The sequence below is a fragment of the Cololabis saira genome, chromosome 14 (genome assembly GCF_033807715.1).
Source record: "Cololabis saira isolate AMF1-May2022 chromosome 14, fColSai1.1, whole genome shotgun sequence".
Classification (NCBI taxonomy): domain Eukaryota; kingdom Metazoa; phylum Chordata; class Actinopteri; order Beloniformes; family Belonidae; genus Cololabis; species Cololabis saira.
Window position 1 is genome coordinate 778,407 of NC_084600.1, and position 24,690 is coordinate 803,096.

At 43.5% G+C, this 24,690-nt stretch overlaps 1 protein-coding gene across 1 annotated transcript in view; it reads left to right on the plus strand.

Annotated features, from left to right (window-relative positions):
* The window catches only part of LOC133459436 (short transient receptor potential channel 4-like), a 49,298-nt gene that overhangs the window by 16,570 nt on the left and 8,038 nt on the right, over positions 1–24,690 (plus strand). Inside the window, exons 4-7 of the mRNA XM_061739354.1 lie at positions 848–988; positions 1,808–1,984; positions 3,113–3,313; positions 22,854–23,199. Coding sequence (XP_061595338.1) covers positions 848–988; positions 1,808–1,984; positions 3,113–3,313; positions 22,854–23,199 — 865 coding nt within the window. The remainder of the gene's footprint in view (positions 1–847; positions 989–1,807; positions 1,985–3,112; positions 3,314–22,853; positions 23,200–24,690) is intronic.

Consider the following 24,690-nt stretch of genomic DNA (forward strand, 5'->3'; position numbering starts at 1 on the left):
TAGTTCATTGTCTCAGAAACATGATTTCCCAACACAAAATAGAAGGGGAAGAGAGATTTCATAATTTTTCTTACGTAATCTCATTAAAAACCTCTCAAAACGTACAACATGTGGATTCAAATTGATATTTTATTGTAAATGTATCAAATTAGTATATTTAAAAGTTGTATGTAGCAGTCATAAAAACTCTGTACGGTCCATAGACTGATGCATTATAGCATTAGTTAGGTATTTTTGACAGACCTAAAACAGCAGACAAACAACAACAAATTCTCAATTTTTTTTAATAATTTCATTAATGTTCTCTCGCTATATCTAGAGCATCATGAGACTGCCTCATGTTGACGTCTTCAAATGTCTCAAAATGATCCTGCAGCTGTTCTCTGACAAACTTCCCTTTCTCCCACACCAATGAATCAGATAATAGGCCTGCAATTAAAGGGAGGTTTGCTGCCTACGGATAGGGTGCACATTCCCAATGAATGATATGGAAATGGAAATAAGACCTTTTTTTTGTTTTGTTGGAAAGGTGTAAGGTGCTGATATTTTTTATAGACTCTTGCTTTGGATGCGGTTGGCATTTGGTCTATGTCTTTTAATCAAGCGTGTTTTTTCTTACGCATTCTGTTTTCCCTGCAGCTTCTAAGAGCCATAAACTGTTTTCTTTCCAGTTCTGGGTTCAAAACAGCACATTCCCTCTAATATCCACAAAGCAGTCTGTCAGAAGTAGAAACAGGCTATGAGGGGTTTAAATTGCCGACAGATCACGGGCCAAGGCTTAATGAGTTGCTTTGTTGCTTCAGTATGTGTGTGGTTGAAGGTTTTATTTTCTCCCCTCTCTGAAAAGGTCCCTCCTATCTTATTGGACAAGCAGTACTCAGACTTCACCCCTGACATCACTCCCATCATCCTCGCCGCACACACCAATAACTATGAAATTATCAAGCTTCTGGTGCAGAAAGGTGTGTCTATGCCACAGCCACATGAGGTAAGTAAACCACCGCAAAGTCAATACTTTCACCAGTATCTATTCGATTTGGCTCGTAATTAAGATGCAATAAAGTATGTTTAGTTTAGTTTAGTTAAGTTTATTGGTCCTTTCAATTTCCACAACACAAATAACCCAAAGTACAGGTGTAAATCAGTGTAATACAAAAAAATATAATTTTTGGTATATGGTATATATATATATATATATATATATATATATATATAGTTTTATATGTATTAATCATTTTGTATTTATCGGTGCTTTTGAATTGTAATAACATGCTACACATTTTTATGTAAGGCAAGGCAAGTTTATTTGTACAGCACAATTCAACACAAGGTAATTCAAAGTGCTTTACATCAACATTAAAAGCGGCAAGACACAATTAAAACATAAATAACAAATAAAATGAAATAAAATGATAAGAAAAGAGGCAAAATAATAAAAAGCACAAGTTATTAAAAAGTAAGGGTAAGTAAGTACAGCAGGTACATCACATTCTTAAAATGGCAAGAATTACGTTTCTATACGGTCAAAACGTACAAAGACCGGGTCAAATACAGTATTACAAAAGTAATCTGTAACAATTCGTACAGTGAATTAAACAAATGTAAGCACGTACATGAGGTGTAAAGTCGGTAGCTTACTGGTTTGTCATTAACATGTAAAAATCTCGCCCAGACATGACCGTGCTTTTAACAGTTGATATAATTGGATGTCATGCCTGCTTTGCTCACCCAGAACACAATCTGTGACTGTCGTCACTGAACAGTGAAGCCTCATTTAGGCATGTCCATGCTGTGTTTGATGTTGCAGGTGCGCTGCAACTGTGTGGAGTGTGTGTCTAGTTCAGACGTGGACAGCTTGCGGCACTCGCGCTCCCGCTTAAACATCTACAAAGCGCTGTCAAGCCCCTCATTAATAGCACTCTCCAGCGAAGACCCTTTCCTCACTGCATTCAGGCTCAGCTGGGAGCTGCAGGAGCTCAGCAAGGTGAGGACGAGAGAGCCGGTTTGTGCTTGAGCTGGGACACTTGTTGCTTGGTAGATTTAGAACAGCAGCAATATGAGTGCACTATGATGAGGGAGACTCAAGCCTGTGGAGTATTGTGCTGTTGTGAAAAGTTGCACCTATGAAATGTAATTTGATAAGTAGGCTATATTCATTTCAAACTATAATAAGCTGTAACATTTTTTCTAAATATAAAATAGTCTCAAAAGATGGATGTTGAGGGACTGGAGGTGAAGCCGGACAATTGGTTCGTATAAATAACCTGGGCTCAAAACTAAATGTCAAATGGACACAAAAACGTAATGTATTGATTCATAATTTGACAATTGTCTGTCATTTTTAAGCTTCATTTAAAATGAAATGGTTTTCCACACAGTCATGTGGTCCAAAATCTTTTTTTTTTAAATCAACAAACACTTACATGATATCGTACAAATACCTAACATACAGTATATCTATACATATTTGTAGAGATCTGATTGTTGTGGGAAAGAAGCTCAGTAGTCCCTGCTGTTATACTTCGGTATCTTTTCCTGGACTGCAGAAATGTGAACATGCCAAGAGAAGGATGAGTGGAGTCCTTAATGATGTTGCATGCTTTGCAGCACTCAGCATAAATGTCCTGCAGGCACCCGGGGGACCCAATCCCAATGCAGCCCTCTACATCATTTCATCTGAATGCACAACTATACTGAACACACAAACTATGCGTTTTACTGAAGTGCATTTTTAGTGACAATCCTCCTGGCCGGCACACGTTAAAAAGTTTGTCCCCTCTGACTCTCTCGCCTGTGACTCCATGCCGAAATTATGGGAGCGCTAATAAGTGTGTTGACAGATTTACAAAAATGATATGAAGGTATATGTCAAAGAAAAAAAAACTCTTGTTTAACTATTTACTCTGTAAAGAGTTTGGCTTGAGTGCAAGTGTGATTACATGCAGTCAATTTATGAATCTTAGCATCATGTGTACACTGAATATTGTTCTCTGGATTCGTTTTGTTGCCTTGAAACCTCGGGAGTGCACTGCACAAAAAACCAACCCCCAAACTGTTGGTGTAACCCTTCAATCATATTTTATTTTGTATTGCTTTTGCCTCTATCTTCCAGGTGGAGAATGAGTTTAAATCTGAATATGAGGAGCTCTCTCAGCAGTGTAAACAGTTTGCTAAGGATCTCCTGGACCAGACGAGGAGCTCCAGGGAGCTGGAGCTGATTTTAAACTACAGAGACGATATCAACATATTGGAAGAAGAGGGGAACAATGATCTTGCACGCCTCAATTTAGCGATTAAGTACTACCAAAAAGAGGTTAGTGTGATGCATGATATTGCACCCGTTAATAAACAAGGCTTGGGCTTTTGTTACATTCAAGTAAAAGTAAGGGGAAGTCTAAGATGTTACTTTGAGTGAGCTTGCAATTCAAAATGTGCGATTCTCTGAACCCTTAAAATATGTGCTGGAGGCTCTAATTAACACAAACACACTTCATCTCAGTGCACCTACCTGCAGTTTCACCTGCTGAGCTGCATGAGTATGCAGTATTATGGTTATAGCCTTTTAAATTGCGCAGCGAGAACTCATTCTTTTACGCTTCTCCTCAGCTTGCCTCATGATACACTGTCAGCGCAGCATGCTCCAGGCAATATTCTGCCTTTGTTGTTCAGAAAAGATGCCAAACTTTAAGTTTCTGCTGTATCAAGGCAAAGTCTTTTCCCAGGTCTCACCACCAGCCATAATGATGTTATATTAGCACCAGTTTTAAATCCTCATGTGTTTTTTTTGGCAGCTTCCAAATAAGATAAGATAAGATAATCCTTTATTTCTCCCTCAATGGGGAAACTCACTTTGTTCAGCAGCAGTACACTTAACACACACATGCAGGGAAGGGGTAAAAAAGTAAAAAAAAAATATATAAATACGAAATATAGACAGTCAAAAATATATATAATTACGTAATATAGACAGTGAAATGTGAAATATGACAAATAGGTACAGAAAACCTTGAATGTAACTGCCAAGTCTTCTGATGAGGAATTGATTCAATATTCAGGATATAGATGAATATTTAAATCTGCACGGACTGAAAATAACTGTAGATTTAATTTACTTTTTTCCTGTAGTCTCGGGAAATTCAATACCACAGAAGATGTAAAACATGTTTCTACAATTTCTACAAGCTCTGCTTCAAACTGAACCCACTTGCTCAATGTTATCAAAAATCAAAAGCAAACATAGTACATCTGGTTTTAGAGCTTGGGTAGGCAGAAACATGGAAACCATGTATAGAAATTAAATGACAGGCTCTTTCTCCCCCTTGTTTCCTAATCCCTTCTCACAGCAGAAACCTACCCACAAATAAAATTAGACACAGCCATCCACTACAGTTACAAGGCCAGGGGCGGGGCTTCTGTGGGGGCGATACTCCCCCGGCTTCTCTGACCCTTTGTGTGTTATTATATCTGATCGACTACTGTGTTCAATAGAGAAGTCTGACCTACAAAATGTGCATGCATAAATATAAAATATATAAAAATAAATAACATAAAAAAATAACGTCAATTACCGCTGACTCGTGTGCAGTTGCCGGGTCCATACTGTTGGTACTGATCCTTTTATGAGGGTAAGTGTCGATGCAAAACCTAATTTTTACCGTCCCTCGTTGTTGAAGCAGCCACACGATACCCCTGCTTCCTTCTCCGTAGCGGATCACCATGTACCCAGTCAACATTATGTCTCATAGGAGTTACCTTTCGTTTAGATATTTGAAGTACCTCAGGTTCCCATAGAAACTCAGGGCCGGATAACCAGCCAGCTGAAGAGATGTCTGTAGCACGAAGACTCTACAGCGCCTCCTAGAGAACTTTGTGCCTCAAGCCCCACAATACAGTTTAATGTACATCCACAAAAATCGGTACACACCTGTCTCATGTCGCAACTTAAAGAAAAGTCTCTTGGCGCCATGGCCGAAACCAAACAGGCAGTCGGCCATTTTGAATTAATCGTGTAATTTTGGTACTTCAAGGTAATGCGAAGACGCGCATTACTTTTCTCAGTCAAAAGCGTTACTGTGGCAACGCTAGAAGGCAAAAAGTGCGCCCCCCCTTTATCTGATTGGTCCATATGTGATAGTTCCTACTTTCTGCCATAACTTTTGAATGGTTTCACATAGAGAGTCGTGGGTGGTGTCATCTGACTTGGTTTTGAGTCCTTGAACATAATTGGCATGAATTATTCCCTTCTTCTGATTGGTCAATATGTGATAGTTCCTACTTTCTGCCATAACTTTTGAATGGTTTGGTATAGAGAGTCGTGGGTGGTCCTCTAAATGTCCAGGCCTGAAGAATCTACATGCAAGTCATACAAGCGCTTCCACTGCAGTACGCCTGAACGTGCACGGGTGCGAGGGCCCGTTCATCGCTGCTTGCAGCTTTAATTATCCTTTTTTTTTCTTTTCAAACCAGCATTTCCAGTTCAAACCAATGCAGGGAAACGCCACACCTTCAGAGCATTTACAAATTGTTTAGGTAATGTCATCTAAAATATTTAAATGTCCATTATGTCATACAATAGAGAAGAGCAGATAGCGCCAAATGTTCAACCCTTACTCAAAACAGTTCAGTGTCTCTGTGAGTGACTTAACCCTGTGTCATTAACAGAGTTATACACACCTTGAAGTCAAGCTGCTGACGAGCACTCATTTGAATCAGGTGTGTGGAAGCAGGGAAACATCTAAAACGTGCAGGACAGTGGCCCTCGAGAGCCGACTTTGGACACCCCTGTCCTAGAGTATCCAAATGTAGATTTGGAGGACGGCCTTCTGCTATCAGGCACCACTACTATGGAACCAACTTCCAATCTGGGTTAAGGAGGCTGACACCACCTCCACCTTTAAATCCAAACTTAAAACCTTTCTGTTTAGTAAAGCCTATAGTTAGTGTTTTGTAAACCTCTAGTTAGTGTTAGTAAACCGCTAGTTACTGTTAATAAACCTCTAGTTAGTGATTAGTAAACCTCTAGTTAGTGTTTAGTAAACCTCTAGTTGGTGTTAGTAAACTCTAGTTAGTGTTAGTAAACCTCTAGTTAGTGTTTAGTAAACCTCTAGTTAGTGTTAGTAAACCTCTAGTTAGTGTTTAGTAAACCTCTAGTTAGTGTTTAGTAAACCTCTAGTTAGTGTTTAGTAAACCTCTAGTTAGTGTTCGTAAACCTCTAGTTAGTTTTTAGTAAACCTCTAGTTAGTGTTTAGTCAACCTCTAGTTAGTGTTAGTAAACTCTAGTTAGTGTTAGTAAACTTCTAGTTAGTGTCAGTAAACCTCTAGTTAGTGTTAGTAAACCTCTAGTTAGTGTTTAGTCAACCTCTAGTTAGTGTTAGTAAACTCTAGTTAGTGTTAGTAAACTTCTAGTTAGTGTCAGTAAACCTCTAGTTAGTGTTCGTAAACCTCTAGTTAGTTTTTAGTCAACCTCTAGTTAGTGTTAGTAAACCTCTAGTTAGTGTTTAGTCAACCTCTAGTTAGTGTTAATAAACCTCTAGTTAGTGTTTAGTAAACCTCTAGTTAGTGTTCAATAAACCTCTAGTTAGTGTTAGTAAACCTCTAGTTAGTGTTCAATAAACCTATAGTTGGTGTTTAGTAAACCTCTAGTTAGTGTTCAGTAAACCTCTGGTTAGTGTTAGTAAACCACTAGTTGGTGTCAGTAAACCTCTAGTTAGTGTTATTAAACCTCTAGTTAGCGTTTAGTAAACCTCTAGTTAGTGTTAGTAAACCTCTAGTTAGTGTTAGTAAACCTCTAGTTAGTGTTTAGTAAACCTCTAGTTAGTGTAAACTCTAGTGTGTTAGGGCCAGTAGTCATAGCTGCAGCTGCAGGACCAGACTAGAGCAGCTGGTCTTAAACAGAGCTTCATTGTAGATGCTGCTATAGAGCTACGCTGAAGGGGGATGGTAATAAAGGATGGTAGGAAATGGTAAAAAAAAAAACCCTCCAAAAACAATGTTCAGTTTATCAGTCCATTGATTTCATGCTCCCACTGTCATAAAAAGCTTTTCCACTGGGTGGAATAATTAACATAAAACAAAATATTTTTAACGTCTGTAAAATATATTAATGTGTGCTGCTCTTGCTCCCCCTGTGCCAGCCTTGGTAGATGCTGTCTCTAGATTATGTAGTGTTTAGTAGGAGATTAAGTAGTAAACATCCTTTGCAAAAGATGTGGCTCCACTATTGTTCATTTACATTTGTACATTCACAAATAGTAATTGTTTAGTGCTTTTAGGAGAAGGAAAAATAAAATGGAAAACATGCATAAACTATAGCTCTTCTAGGTTTAATGGAGGATATGGAAAACATCATTCTTAACGAATTTGTAAACATATGGGAGCCTGCTGGCAACGAAAGGGGATTAAACTGATATTCCTGTTCAGAATGATAAAGAAACAAACTTCACATATTTTTCACTCAGCTGGCTTTTGCCAGGAGTTCATCTTTTTTGCCAGAGCAGATGTTATTCTGGAGGAGTCTTAATTAGTGGCTGTTGATGCAGTTTTATTGCCAGTGGTTGCACATCATTAACACATGTCAGGTGAGCTTGTGGAGTTACAAAAAGGACAACTGGGAATCGTGCAGTTGCAGTGGGGGACATGATGAAGGACTGTCAGTCTCCTGTCGTCTCACCATATCTCTGTTTTTGACAGTCCATCCTTCATTGCACACTCTGTAAACAAGCATCCCTCCTGCTGCCAGTGTCACAAATGTGCCTCCTAGCATCTTCTTTCCCCAGCTGTGTTTTAATTATCCCAAAGACGTCCCCGTATGCCGATTACAACCTATCAATAACATCGTACAATTGCTCTCAGACTTTGATGGAGAGGAGTGTGTCATGTTGCTGGTAACAATCCATCTAGCTGCCCTTTTAAACTGATAAATGCTCAAGATACTTTGACTTCTTGGCAGTCATTTCAAGGTAAAGTTGTTCTGTTGGCTTGTTCCTTTACTGAGTGTTCATGCAAGAAGTCTTTATTTTGATATTTTAATCTTATGTTTATGTTACAAGATAGAGTTTTGCAGCTGCATCATATCTATGGAGAGAAAATTTGTGTGTGTGTATTATCTGATTTGTGGGTATTATTACATTTATGCATGCGTAACTTCCTTGAACTTATGGACTGTGGCCCGGGTGTCTCCGGTCCCTTCCGGGGGGGGCTGGGCTGTGGACGTGGGGGTCCCACTCGGAGGGCTCGGCTCTGCCTGGGTGGGGGGTGGCTGTCTGCCCTGGGGGGGCATCGCTTCCTTGGTCCGCCGTCGCTGGGCGGGGGCCGCGTGCCCCTATGTCTGCGGGGACTCCAGGGCCTCTGGGGTGTCCGCCGGGGCGCCGGGGCTGGGTCCGGTGGGCGGGCATCCCCTGGCCGGGGGGTGTGCGGGCAGGCGCGGCGGCGGGGTGGAGTCATTCTCAGGTGTCTATGTCTTATGTCGTCAGTATGAATGGAGGGATGTTGGGCCACCCCACCCTCTGCCTGGGGGCTCAGACGGCACCGGGGGCGCCCATGGAGGTACGGTGGGGCCCTGGCCCGGCTCGGAAGGCCGGCCCCCGTCGACATGGATAGCCGGCGGGGGAGCGTGGGCGCCTTTCCAGGGCTGGCTCTGCTGGCCCTGCCTCCTGGCTTTGGCCTCCGCTCCCCCTCCTGCCCCCCCTACATGATTCATACGCACATAGGCGAAGGCCAGGGGGACCAGGGCGTGGGGGGGGGGGCATTGTCCCGCGTGGCCCGGTACTCCCCGCCTCACGGTTTTAATAACACCATGGACGCCGCACACTCAACATTTAATAAATACATTTAACAAGGATACTTAGTTCTGGAAGGGGAGGTAATTGTCAGTATGATACCCTGACCTCCCCCTCCCTGTCTTTATTGCATTAGCCACATGCACTCAACACCAGGGGCGGAAGAGGGGCCCACACCACCTGCGTTCCCTCGCCGGCCTGAGACGGGCAGGTCGCGGTGCCTGGGCCTGGCGGGGCTCGCCGCGCAGCCTGGGGTGTCTTCTGGCGGTGCTGGACCCCCCCGAAAAAAAAAATATAAAATAAATAAATAAATAGGTTTGTATGTGTATATATATATATATATATATATATATATATATATATATATATATATATATGTATGTGTATGGGTATGTATGCGTATATATATATATATATATATATATATATATATATACATTAAATATAGTAACAATAGTAGCAAAGAACATACAGACAAAACAATAATTACGAATTCAAAAAGACTCCACCACAGAAATTGTGAAATATGCGTGCACAAATCGCCTGATACAAAGTTATAGATACGCACAAATGGTTTTGAGACACCAAGAAGCCTCACAGACTCGTCCGTACGTGGTGCATTTAAGTACTGGTGGAAAGCTGGGTCATATGAACTTTCATCTGAGTCAAGTGTTATTTCCCTCGATACTTAGTTACCTCCAAACTTGTAACAAATTGTGAAAAATTGTGGGGCTCTGTAAGTAAAAATATCTCAGGACCCCATGGTTATAACACATTTATTCTATAATTCCTTATATGGACAGATATGCATTTATGAGCCTTATAAATGTAATTAGATTATTTAAAGCTACAACCGCTAAGTGGTGGACTTGTTCTTTGCTGGAACAAACTGACGGTCAAATAATAATAATAATAAATCTTTATTTTATTGAAATTCGTCTTTGGCTCACCAAGATACGTACAGACAAGACATTGTGGGGTACAATACAGCGGTGAAGATCACATTGTAGAAAAGATGAAACTGCACTAAATCGGGAGAAGACGGTGATGACGGGGCATCAGGGTGGTCTAAGGTGGTCTGAAGTACGTATACCTACTTAGGGTAGGTAACTAAGATTGTGTGTAGGATGCTTTTTGAATTCGTAATGATCGTTTTGTCCGTAACTTCGAGCAAGTTACGCACACACAAATCTAATAATACACACAAGTCAAGTAGTACGCACAAATCAAGTACTACGCATACACAAGTGTTTTGAGTCGATTTTCTCTCCAAACATATACATTGTCCTTCTCGCTTAACGTGTTTAAAGATGTTATATTAACTTCAACAAAGTTACTTCATTCTAGTGAAGCAACCATCATATCTAGAAAAATCCTTGACAGAGGTTGGCATTTTTTTTAATAAATGGGCATTAATCATGTTGCCTTCAGGGAGCTTTTCTTATTTATCAGTTTCAATGACATCCTGGTTGCCAGATTGTTCTAAATGCAGTTGGAATTACTTTAAGACATCTGTACTCATAATAGAGTGCTGTTTTGTACCAAAACACATCTACTTTGATTCTGTGACCCTCTGAAGATTGTTTCTGACCAAGAGACACACAGAAACTTTTCCATCAACAGCTCCATTAACACTGAGGTTAGAAGCTTAAGTGGAGTTAAATGATTATTGCCATTTGTGGGTGTTAACAACTTCCTCTTCATTATCAAAATCACGTGAAAATTACCACACTGAAAGTAAGGAATCTTGGTTGACTTAGAGCACGAGAAAAGGGTGAAGTCATTAAATTTTTACATTGTGTTGCATCAGTATTGCTTAAACTGCAAACACAACATTGGCCTTGGTGGAGATGAGCTCTCTAAGTGCTCTCATTGGAAATGGCAAATGGACTGCAGTCGAAAAACACGTCTCTTTACTTGTCTTAAACACTTAAAGTGCTTTCCACAGAAGGCAAAATGTAACCTTTTACACATACATTCATGCCATCCTGCTTCTCTCCCGCCACCCATCCACTTAACAATTCAAATGAAACTGAATCCGCTATCTTACACAAAAACATTTTGACATCCAGATTGAAAGACCTGGATGTCTTTTAACTATTCACTTCTTTTTTTTTTTTTTTTACCTTGTCTGCATATATATTAATGCTTAATACCAAGTTTGGTCAAATTTAAAGCATATATATGCATTTTAATCTTAATCTTTTTAATCTCTTTCAAGTCTGAAATGAGAGAAACAGGAAAACACACAACGAGCACACAGGCCTTTGGAATCTGCAAGAGAGAAAACAAACAAACAAACACGGGAACAGGCAGAGACACAAACAGCAACCATTTCAGGTCTCTAAAACTGAATCAGAACTAGGCTACTGCGATTATCTGTCCCTGAAACTGTGGGGTGAGCATGTACATGAGTGAGCAGGTGTGTATGTCTGTGTAACTGCGTGTGTGCAAAGTGAAAACAAGGTTTTACCTAAACTGCAACTATAGTGGAGGAAGGAGGGCACAACCACGCTACCCAAGAGACCAGAAGTCGACAAGGAAGAAACCCGAACCCAGGCCACCAGCAGCCACATGGAGGACCAGAAGAAGGTGGGAGGAAACCACCACCAGGAAGCCCCTCCCCCTCCCTGCAGGAGACAGAGTGAAGCCCCGGGCGGAGGCAGCCAGGAAACCTACGGTGATGGACCAGGACCCAGCCGAGCACCAGCCACCCGGCATGGGCCAATCACATGGCTAAGAGGTCCACACCCTCCAGGCCCACAACCCCCATCCGGCAAGAGGCCAGCCTGCCCGGAGAGACGGGGCCACCCCAACCGTCGACGCAGGCAGGTGCACCCACCCAAATGAAAGCGGGAACAACAGAGCCAAAGGCGTGCCCAGCTGCAAGGGCAGCGGCGGGAAGCGGAGACGGGCAGGGAGTGCGGGAACCCCTCAACAAGGAGTCACCCAGACACGCCCAACAGCAAGGGGCCCCAAACCCAGGCTGGACAATGGACACCCATTCATCCATCCATTCATCCATTTTCTATACCCGCCTTATCCTTTGCAGGATCACGACCACAGCCAACTACAGCGAGAGGCAGGGGTACACCCCGGACAGGTCGCTAGTCCACCGCAGGACACCCACCCCCACAGACACCAACATACACTCACAAACAAAGACATGGACAATCATTCTCTCACCACTCCCATCTCCCCCTGGAGGCCCGGCACAGTCCAGCAGCCCCCCCCCAGGTAGCACGGCAAGCCCACACCCTTAACTATTCAGAAAAGCTTTATTGCCAGGTCAGACATAAATCAGACGAGAGAACTTGACTCCGGTTTACACCGATGGCACCATTAATACGGACGGATTCACTTCTAAATTAATGGAACACCAGCTCCACAGTAGGGTAACATGGGGTGGCCAAACTATTAAACAGTATTGGGATCTATTAAACCCATACTTGCTCCCAATGAACAGAATCCTGCAGGATTTATCATCATATCTCTGTGTGTTCAGGGGCAGTGTCGCTGCTGTGCTGCCAGAGTTTTGAAAGACCTTTCATAGTGATCTGAGCAGAAGTCTCCACAGGCTCCCTGTTGTAGGAAGCACTCTAAGACAGTCTGTGCTTTGATGCAGCAGAAGACTTCTCCTTTCGGCTTTTCCCTTCAGGGGTCGCCACAGCAAATCAGTTGCCTCCATCTGAGCCTGTCTTCTGCGTCCTCTTCTTTTACTCCAACTACCTTCATGTCCTCTTTCACGACATCTATAAACCTTCCATTTGGTCTTCCTCTGGGCCTCCTGCCTGTCAGTTCAAAACTTAGCATCCTTCTACCAATATACTCACTATCTCTCCTCTGGACATGTCCGAACCATCTCAGTCTAGCCTCCCTGACTTTATCTCCAAAGCCTCTAACATGTGCTGCCCCTCTGATTGATGATCATGACTGGATCTTGGAGGCTGGCTTGCTGATTGGGTAACGTATTGCGTCACGCATCGCGTCACTTCCTGGTGTTTGCGGTCTGTGCTGCTGCCGTCTCACGGCGTTTGCAGGCTCAGATCTCTCCCGACTTTTTATCTAAAACTTAGACTGTTTTCTGGTAAAATAGCACTATATCTGGTACATTACTGTCTTTATTTCAACACTCGCTCATTTTCTCTTCCGTAACTTTCACTGTCACCAATCACCGATACATTTTCTGTCCGTTAGCCTCCGTTAGCATCTTAGCATGGCCTCTCCGGCTCCCACCGCTTCACCTCTTTCCTGCTCAGTGTGTGAAATGTTTAGTTATTCCTCTGACTCCTTTAGTGAAGACGGTAAGTGCTTAAAGTGTAGCTTATTTGCAGGGCTGGAGGCGAGGCTCAGTCAGTTAGAGGTCCGGTTTGGCCAACTAGACCATAGTCCGATAGAATCCTCTGCGGACCGGCCCGTAGCAGCTGAGCGTAACCGCTCCCCTGCAGCTCCCCGGCAGCCGGCCAGGCAGGGCAGCTGGGTGACGGTTCGGAGGAAGGGTAGTCTTAAAGGGCTCACAGAACACCACCACCCGCTTCATGTGTCTAACCGTTTTTCCCCACTCAGCGACACATCTGTTGAGAAACAGACCCTGGTGATTGGAGACTCTATTGTGAGACATGTGAAGCCGACTCCAGAGACCTTAGTTAGGTGTATCCCGGGGGCCAGAGCGGGCGACATAGAAGCAAATTTGAAGCTACTGGCAAAGGGTAATCGTAAATATGGTAAAGTTATCATCAATGTCGGAGCTAATGACTCCCGTCTTCGCCAGTCGGAAGTAACCAGAATGAATATTGTCTCGGTGTGTAACTACGCCAAAACCATGTCAGACTCCGTAGGTTTTTCTGGCCCCCTCCCCAATCTGACCAGCGATGACATGTTTAGTCGCATGCTCTCGCTCCGCCGCTGGTTGTCTCAGTGGTGTTCAGAAAACGACGTGGACTTTATTGACAACTGGGAGACATTCTGGGGAAAGCCCGGTCTGATTAGAAGGGACGGCATTCATCCCACCCGGGATGGTGCAGCTCTTATGTCTAGAAATCTGGCCAATGTTATTAGACACTCCCCCTGACAATGCAGGGTCCAGGCCAGGATGCAGAGCTGTAGTTTAACAGGGCTGGAGGCGAGGCTTAGTCAGTTAGAGGTCCGGTTTGGCCAACTAGACCATAGTCCGATAGAATCCTCTGCGGACCGGCCCGTAGCAGCTGAGCGTAACCGCTCCCCTGCAGCTCCCCGGCAGCCGGCCAGGCAGGGCAGCTGGGTGACGGTTCGGAGGAAGGGTAGTCTTAAAGGGCTCACAGAACACCACCACCCGCTTCATGTGTCTAACCGTTTTTCCCCACTCAGCGACACATCTGTTGCTTCTCAAGGACCAACGCCTGCCAACAAAACTGTAGGATTGCATTATGTAATTAGCGACTCTAAAACTGTAGGATTACATGATATTGGCGACTCTGGCCAGGTGCCTAGCAAAATAGAAGTGGTTGCAGTTCCCCGCCCTCCAAAAGTTCACCAGGTGCAGCGTTATAGAGGCGTTAACCAAGATAACCTTGTAAAAATTAAAACCAATGTACATTTGGTACCAATTACAGACCGAAAAATTAGATGCGGACTACTAAATATACGATCATTAAGCTCTAAGTCTCTGTTAGTAAATGATATAATTACAGAGAGCAGGAGTGATATTTTCTGCTTAACAGAAACATGGTTACAGGAGGAAGAGTATGTTAGTTTGAATGAATCAACTCCGCCCGGCTACTTTAATCATCACATTCCTAGAAGCACGGGCCGAGGCGGAGGAGTCGCAGCAATTTATAACTCCGGTCTCCAAACAAAAATTGAACCTAAGTGCAACTATAATACATTTGAAAGCCTCATGCTTGGTCTGAAATTTCCGAGCCGGAAATCAGAGAAGCCAGTTGTGTTAGTGGTAGTGTACCGGCCCCCTGCTGGTGCGTATCTGGAGTTTTTGTCTGAATTTTCAGATTTCCTTTCTGGATTATTGATCAGCACAGATAAATTCATCATAGTGGGTGATTTTAACATTCATATGGATGTTGAAAGCGATAATCTTAAATTAGCCTTCGATTCTCTTCTAGAATCAATGGGTATCTCACAAAAAGTGGATAAACCGACGCACTGTTTTAATCATACTCTCGATCTCGTTCTCACCTACGGTGTTGAAACTGATGGTCTGTTGGTGTCACCTGTAAACTCCCTTTTATCCGATCATTACTTAATAACGTTTGAATTTAATTTTGTTGATGTTGAAGTGCAAAATAGGAGGTATTATTTTAGCAGATGTTTGTCTGATGAAGTTATTGTTAAATTTAGGGAGGCCATTGCTTATCTTACGACAGTGCGAAATAGTGATGTAGTCGAGGCCAGTGACCTGGGTTCTACCTCTGCAGATGTTGATTTCCTTGCTAGTAACACTGCTGATTTGTTGCATTCAGCTTTAGATGAAGTTGCTCCTTTGAAAAGGAGGGTTTCTAGCCACAGGAGCTTAACTCCCTGGTATAATTCAGATATCCGCATGTTGAAACAAAACGTGCGTAAAATGGAAAGGAAGTGGTACTCTTGTAGGTCTGTAGACTCTCATCGTGAATGGAAAGATATTCTAATAGTATATAAAAAAGCCATTCGCAAAGCCAGAACAGCTTATTATTCAACGTTGATAGAGGATAACAAAAGTAACCCACGTTTTCTGTTCAGCACTGTAGCCAGGCTGACAAAGAGTCACAACTCTGTTGAGCCGTGCATTCCTGCAGCTCTCAGTAGTGAGGACTTTATGGGCTTCTTCAACAGTAAAATCGCGAGAATTAGAGAAGAAATCAACCAGCCGGTTGTAGGTGTTTCTTCAGCTTTAGCGACTTCCCTAGGCTCTGACTTGTCTCTAGACTGTTTTGATCCTATAGACCTCCCTGAGCTGACTTCACTCGTTAATAGAGCTAAGTCAACCACATGTATGTTAGACCCCATCCCGACTCGACTATTCAAACATATTTTTTCTCTTATTGGTACGACAATACTGGACCAAATTAACTTATCCCTAAGTTTAGGATATGTACCACAGGTTTTCAAAGTCGCAGTAATTAAACCTTTACTTAAAAAACCTTCTCTTGACCCAGACACCTTAGCTAATTATAGACCAATTTCCAACCTTCTATTTGTGTCTAAAATTCTGGAAAAGGCAGTTTCAAGCCAGTTATGTGACTATTTGTATAGAAATGATCTGTTTGAAGTCTTTCAGTCAGGGTTCAGAATGCATCATAGCACAGAGACAGCACTTGTTCGAGTCACGAATGACCTCCTTATGGCCTCAGATAAGGGATTAGTGTCCATACTGGTTCTACTGGACCTCAGTGCTGCTTTTGACACTATAGATAGATTTTACTGCACAGGTTAGAGCATGTTGTTGGGATTAAAGGGACAGCTCTATGTTGGTTTAAATCATACCTATCTGACAGGTTCCAGTTTGTTCATGTACATGAGGTTTCTTCAGAACAGTCAAGGGTCTGTTATGGTGTTCCACAGGGTTCAGTGCTAGGTCCAATCTTGTTCAGTTTATACATGCAGCCGTTGGGAAGTATAATCCAGAATCACGGCATACACTTTCATTGTTATGCTGATGATACGCAGCTCTATTTGTCTATGAAGCCGGATGAAACAGAACCGTTAGTTAAACTTCAGGCATGTCTTAGGGACATCAAGGACTGGATGTCCAGAAATGTTCTGCTTCTAAATTCAGATAAAACAGAGGTTGTCATTCTTGGTCCAGAGCATCTTAGGAAGGGATTAGATGGTGTTGCGATGGCTTCCAGTGCAACTGTGAGAAATCTTGGTGTTATTTTCGATCAGGATTTGTCGTTTAAACCATATGTCAATCAGGTTTGTAAAATAGCCTTTTTCCATCTCCGTAATATTGCAAAGATTAGGAAAATCCTCTCACAGAGTGATGCAGAAAAACTAGTTCATGCGTTTGTATCTTCTAGACTAGATTACTGTAATGTGTTGTTAGCAGGATGTCCAAGTAATTTGCTGAATAGGCTCCAGCTGATCCAAAATGCAGCAGCACGAGTACTGACAGGAATTAGCAGGAGAGACCACGTCTCTCCAGTGTTAGCGTCGCTCCATTGGTTACCCGTAAAATTCAGAATCCAATTTAAAATTGTATTACTTGCGTATAAAGCCCAAAACGGCTTAGCTCCGCATTATTTGCAAGACCTGATAGTGCCTTATGTTCCTGTCAGAGCTCTCCGTTCTCAGAGTGCAGGTTTACTTGTAGTTCCTAGAGTATCTAAATGTAGATTTGGAGGGCGGGCGTTCTGCTATCAGGCGCCACTACTATGGAACCAACTTCCAATCTGGGTTAAGGGGGCTGACACCACCTCCACCTTTAAAACTAAACTTAAAACATTTCTGTTTAGTAAAGCCTATAGTTAGTGTTTAGTAAACCTCTAGCTGGTGTTGGTAAATCTCTAGGTAGTGTAAACTTTAGTGTGTCAGAGTCGCTCCTGTGGTTTCTTGTGCTGGCCCCCCCTTCTCCTCCCTTTTCTCTCTTTTGTCCATGTTGCAGCATCCTTTGCCGGACAACGGAACCTGCAGGTGGTCGTGGGTGGCTTGTAGCTTGCATTACGGAGCACAAGTCTTTCCCCGACCCTGCACCCCAACCTGGGACTTGCTGATTGGGCCGGAGCTTCGGGAGCTGCGTGCTGGCCTGCGGTCCCCACCCCTGGTCATCCCGTTGCTGGCCCCCCCTTCTCCTCCCTTTTCTCTCTTTTGTCCTGCAGGTGGCCGTGGGTGGCTTGTAGCTTGCATTACGGAGCACAAGTCTTTTCCTGACCCTGCACCCCAACCTGGGACTTGCTGATTGGGCCGGAGCTTCGGGAGCTGTGTGCTGGCCTGCGGTCCCCACCCCCGGTCATCCCGTTGCTGCTTCCACCTGCCTGCTGTGCTGTTGCCGTCCCTGACCCACCAGTCTGGCCCTCGGCAGGAGGGTCCCCCCTGATGAGCCTGGTCCTGCTCAAGGTTTCTTCCCTCCTAAAGGGGAGTTTTTCCTTGCCACTGTTTGGCTTAAGGTTTTTCTCCCACCAGGGGAGTTTTTACCTGCCATTGTTTATGTAATAACTGCTCGGGGGTCATGTTCTGGGTATGGGTCTCTGTAAAGCGTCTAGAGACAACTCTGTTGTATTAGACGCTATATAAATAAAATTGAATTGAATTGAATTGAATTGATGTACGCATTCCTGATCCTATCCAATCTGGTCACTCCCATAGAGAACCTCAGCATCTTCATCTCTGCTACCTCCAGCTCTGCCTCCTGTCTTTTCCTCAGTGATGTCTCTAGACCAAACAACATCGCTGGTCTCACCACAATTTTGTACACCTTTCCTTTCATTTTAGCTGAAACTCTTTTATCACATATCACACCTGACACTTTTCTCCACCCGTTCCATCCCGCCTGCACACGTTTCTTAACCTCTTTTCCATTGCTTTGAACTGTTGACCCCAAGTACTTAAAATCCTCAAAATGCAGCGGAAGACTAAACCAGATAAATATTTTCAGTAACATATAGCCAATCAAGTACTGATTATCTCTCCAACATCTCTCAGGTTAATGGATTACTACTTTAATTTTACTGATATATAAAACGGTGGCGAACCACTAAAAAGTCTTTGAAAGCTCAAGCTCTCATAACGGTCCTCAGTCTGAATGTTGCTGTAAGTCACAAGATGACGGCATTTGAATACAGGCTCTTTATCCATATTTAACATTTTCAGAGGTGCCAAGGGGAACCTATCAATTTTACATGCTATAGTTTCACGTTGCCCCCTTGTGATATCTCATAAAAACTGCAATTTAGTATTTTAGCATAAGTCCGGTAAACGGGAATGAAATTACACTAACGCTGTTGAACCATTAGCACTCAGAAGTCATTTCACCAGCAAACATTCAATCTACGCAAATCATCCATGTGGTGCCTCAAAATGATCATGTGCATTTGGAAATAAGAGGAAGTGATAATTCAAGTTTCAAGTACTTCTACCAGTAATGTGTTTGTTTTGTTTGTGGATCAATGCGTCCACTTCACTTGGGGAACTTGCTCAAATCCAGGTGGAAAAGGGTCTCGCCATGAAATACCGTTGGATGTGAAGGCACACCCGAAGGTGTACCCCTTAACACAAAAGTGTAACTCTACATGTATGGCTCTGTGGGAATTTAAACAGTTACAGTTACAGTTAAAATCCTGAAACAACCTGTTACCATTTATTTCACTTTTTTTTTCCCAGTGGGCATTATGTTAAAACAAAGCAGTTTTCCCCGTAAATATTCCGTATGAAATAAACCGACTGCAGTCTGACTCACAGTTTGTGTGTTTGTTGCATTTCTGCAGAGTTGCATGGAACGCAATCCATCTTGATCTGACATTTCAAGAAAAACAAAGTATTTATACGCCTTCATATGAAGAATGAAAGAATCTTAGAGTGGCTTCACATCAACAGTGTGGTGTTGTGTGGGTATTGCCAGCCTGCTGTGTCACAACTGCCTGCATGCATTCACACAAAGTACTGCAGTGTTGTGGCCCTGTTGCAGTGCAGTCTCTGTAATATATTGTCTCCACTCACTTGTATGTTGAAAGGTTTATTGTTTCTGATATAAAGCTAGTATGATGGCCATTAAATGTTTTACTTATGTATTTTTTTAGAAGACCTGTTTCCCATGCCAAAAGCTTTGGCTTGTGCATGCAAGGTGTGCATTTCCAACAGCCAGTGTAATATTGATATTTGAGTTTCATGTTCTGCCATTACTGCTGTCGATGATCTAATTATGCAGGCAAAAAAAACAACAAACATCAGCAGCATTTGGGCTACATCTGAAGACCTGCACCCTTCCAGGCTGGACAGGTTGCCCCTTGCATCTGACAAACGTCCACTTGTGCTGCCACCTTATTTAAAATCCTGAAAGGGCCATGAGCTGTTGAGCCGCTTTCACCCCCAAGCCTTCGACACCAACCCAGAATGTCAGAGTGATGGCAGCTAGCCATTTATACCCTAAGCTACAATATAATGAACAAATAGCTTTATTTGTCATTGAGCCAGTGTCCCCACACAACAAAATTACCTTCCAGTGCCGCCAATCAAGAGAACAGAAAAACAAAACAGACGACAACATATGACGTGGGTATACTGGTGCAATTAGCTGAGATAGGATGACACCTGGAAAAAAAAAAGACACCTTCACACTGTGTATTTATACACAGTGTAAAATATCAAGGACTGAAAACCATTATGCTTCCAAAACCTGTCTATATCAGAATGTGTCTGTGAAAGTAGACGAGATAAGTTTTAGCATTTCATGTTGTAAAGCTGCAGGGACAATGTCCCCCGCACTCATCCGTAGGTAAGTACTCTCCTCAAACTTGTGGATTGTTGGAAGTTTGTTTTATTTTTTATTTTTTTTGTGGAGAGACATTTTTCCGGCTGGACTTGAGTTGTGGGTAACAGCCACCTAGGGCAAATATGGCACTTAAACCATAGCAAGTTTGCTAAGTGCTTGTGACAGGCGAAAGAAGGGCACCATCACATTGATTGTTGCCTGTATTTCAGACTTTCAGAGCGAGAGGAACAGGGAGAAGTCTGGAGCAGAAAAGGAAGTCATCTTTGCAAAATTACGCAACGATGCAGTCAGCGAGTTTTCATGCGTAGATTAAGAAACTCCAGTTATTGCTTAATTACATCAGTCAGTTATTTCGTATTGTTATAAGTACATTTCCTAATGTCTACCCTTTTTACCTTCACAGAGTTAAAACACCAAGCAACCCCAGAATATATCGTATACTGTTTTTAATTAGGACATAATGAAAGATGCCAAGTAAAAATTTTGGTTTAAAAACTCGCTGCTTTAGGATGTGCAACAATAGTTCATTTTTAATTCTATTAGTTTATGTAAAAAAAATGGCTTGTTACAGGAATTTTCCTGCACCCTTTGGCATGCTTTAGCCGCTCGGTGAAAGAAAAAAAAAGGTTACCAATTTTGTTTCTATTAAAAGGTCCATGCTCAAAAGGCATTGTATGAAAATATAAATCTTCCAGAGCCCCCTCTATTTGTTCTTCTTATTCCTCATAGATGGAGTGATTGAAGCTCATACATACTCATCCTCCTCTTATCCATGAAACTCACCCCTTCAATTCCTTCTCTGCATTCCCTTTCATTTTTGTGTCAATGCTGTACTTGAGTTATGGGAATATGAGCCCTTTCTACTTCACACCCCGACACAGATATCATAGGTATCTGGGGTTCCCATGGAAACAAAGCTCCAGAGTTGGTGAATTGGCACCCACCCATGCCGGTCAACACTTTGACTCTTATATAATGGCTCGGCATGATATTTACCCATATTGTGTGCACCTCTATCATATGAATGTTTGCCAGTGTTGATAGACTCATTTATAAAACTATTTTTCGTAACAAGAATTTATCTCAAAAATCTCCTGACTATCTTCCCCTACAGCTAATTAAGCTTCAGCTCATTTGCCTGAAGCAGTCCTCAAGCACAACTGCATTTAAGATCATGTACTTACCAAGGGGAATATGTGATTACATTAAAATTCCTTTGAGTTGTTTTCCCCCCACTTTACAAATAAGCCCAATGAATGGAATGAAATATCAACATACCATATTTTGACGACCATACGGCGCACCGTGTGGAAAGGCGCCCCCTCAGTTTTGTGTGTCATTTTCGTATTTAAAACACACACACACGGTACACCGACCGAAAAGGCGCTGTCTACACACACATGGAGCGCCGCCTTACAACAACACACACACGCGTGCCGCACAACACACACACACACAAGCATACAAGAGTGCGTATTTAAAAATAGAGCGGGAGCAAAACTTAGTTTGATTGTACTTTATTTAAGTTATTACATTAATCAAACCCATCGAAATCTTCATCCTCCGTTTCTGCATTAAACAGGTGCGCTGAATCAAATATGCAACAGTTGTCAGGACTCAGCGCGTCGGGCTTCATCCAGCCTGATCGCGCTGAGACCGGGAGAACTGATCAACGCTGCGATGGGCACGTAACCAAGCGCGCTGCTCTCCCGGAAATGATGCCGGCTTTTGCGAAAACTCGAACAACAGTCCAGCCCAGCAGACACGTTAGCCCTCGCATCTACAATCCATCAACAGTAAACAATGGAGCCCGCCGCCCGAGCAGCCGACCGAGCCTGCCGCTTGGTCAGGTGGTTCCTCCAGTCTTCCGGCCCGCCTCTGCAGCGCAGCCCCCATAGGGAGCCACGTCTCCTTCTCGGTAGCGAGCCCGAGTCGCCCCGTCCGCCCCAGGTGTCCCGCCACGGAGCCCGCCACCGGGCAATCACGGGCAATTCACGTGCCCCGCTTCCCCCTTTAACGTTCACATGGTGGCCTCAATTACATCCGCCTTACAATAATACAATGGGCGCATTGCGTCCTTGGGCGCGCAGTACTTTTTTTTTTTTTTTAAATAAGACGTTTATATGCGCCTAATGGTCACAAAAATACGGTACTGATTTATGACACAGACATTTTCAGTCAGTTCTGCTGCTGTGGGTATGGAGTATTAAATACTGTCTGATTTAGGCTTAAATCACTGGGGGGAAAAGACTAAATCTCAAGAAAATGCCCAAGAAATGGAGTCTCGTCATCTACAAACAATAATGCACCAGTTTCTTGACAGCAGGCCTCGTCTTATGTGTAAGGTCACTTTCTTCATCATCAGGATTGCAAATACCTGTTAGGTCCTAAGATATCAATGTTTTATAAGAAAACCCTTCAATTTTCGACACCACCAACACATCCCACTCCTAGAGTTTGCGCTATGAGCCAATTCTGACATACTGTAGAGTCACTGGGGCACTATGGTGTGATAAACCAGGAAACAGCCCAAGGCTGTACATGTTCTCTCCCAGCAGCCTTACATGCTGCAGGCATACGTTGCACTAGCAAATTAAAAGTTATTCTGAGTCATTCTTATTTCTGTAGATCAGTAATAATGATGAGTCTCCCCTATATTCTCCTGTTTGTTTAAGTTTGTTGCTCAGCCGAATTGTCAGCAGCTTTTGGCATCCAGGTGGTACGATGAGTTTCCCGGCTGGAGGCGGCGCCACTGGGCAGGAAAGTTCATCACCTGTGTTTTCATCGGCCTCCTCTACCCCGTGTTCGCTATCTGCTACCTCACCGTGCCAAAGAGCCGCTACGGCCTCTTCATCCGCAAGCCCTTCATCAAGTTCATCTGCCACACGGCGTCCTACCTGATCTTCTTGTTCCTGCTGCTCCTCGCCTCCCAGCATATTGTCACCACAGAGCAGGGCAGGCAAGACAGACAGGGTCCTGCACCGACCCCCGTGGAGTGGATGATCCTGCCATGGGTGCTGGGTGAGTGTAAAAAGGCATGAGTCGAGGTATGGTTGTTAGAACTTTAATTTTTTAATTGTTTAATTAGGATCCCCAGCATGACTGCAGCTATTCTTCCTGGGGCGCGCCAACATTTTAAAATAATACAGTACTAAAACATAACATAATAAAAGCAAACCAAATAAATTTCCACTAGATAAAAAGAATATCAAATTAAAAATACTTGCAGAGATAAAAGCAGACATTCCAAAAAATGAAGACAGCGAAATGAGAACATAACACAAAACAAAACAAAAGCACTGCACAGTTAAGAGTTCATCTGGGTTCGTCAAAAAGTCTGAATAGCAGTCCACAATTTCATTTCATTTGCAGTCTAGATCTTCACAACTGATCTAATACAGGAAAAAAGAAAGACAAAATACATTCAACAAGTCATAACCAATTATGTTTCAATTTCCAGCATGTCAGACAATCAGTCTCAGAAAGCTGCTTGTTTAAGTGATCACTATTTTATCCATCCATCCATCCATCCATCCTCTTCCGCTTATCCATTCCGGTCGCGGGGGCAGCAGCCTTAACAGGAATGCCCAGACTTCCTTCACCCCAGACACTTCCTCCAGCTCTTCCGAGGGGAGTCCGAGACGTTCCCAGGCCAGCCGAGAGACATAGTCTCTCCAGCGTGTCCTGGGTCTTCCCCGGGGTCTCCTCCCAGTGGGACATGCCTGGAACACCTCCCTAGGGAGGCGTCCAGGAGGCATCCGGTTCAGATGTCCAAGCCACCTCAGCTGACTCCTCTCAATGTGAAGGAGCAGCGGCTCGACTCCGAGCTCCTCCCGGGTGACCAAACTCCTCACCCTATCTCTAAGGGAGCGTCCAGCCACCCTGCGGAGGAAACTCATCTCGGCCGCTTGTATCTGCGATCTTGTCCTTTCGGTCCCTCCCCAAGGTTTATGACCATAGGTGAGGGTAAGTGCGTAGATTGACCGGTAAATTTAGAGCTTCGCCTTTCGACTCAGCTCCTTCTTCACCACGACGGTCCGGTACACCGACTGCATAACTGCGGACGCTGCGCCGATCCGTCTGTCAATCTCACGCTCCATCGTTCCCTCACTCGTGAACAAGACCCCGAGATACTTGAACTACTTGAGACCTACTGCCGGCAATGCGAACCAGACTCCTGCTCCGATCATACAGAGACCAGACAGCCCTTAATAGAGGGCCCCGGACTCCATACTCACTGAGCACCCCCCACAGAATGGCACGAGGGACACGGTCAAATGCCTTCTCCAGATCCACAAAACACATGTAGACTGGTTGGGCAAATTCCCATGAACCCTCAAGCACCCTGCGGAGGGTGTAGAGCTGGTCCAGTGTTCCACGACTGGGACGAAAACCGCATTGTTCCTCCTGAATCCGAGGTTCAACTATCGGCTGTATTCTCCTCTCCAGTACCCTGGCGTAGACTTTCCCGGGGAGGCTGAGAAGTGTGATCCCCCTATAGTTGGAACACAC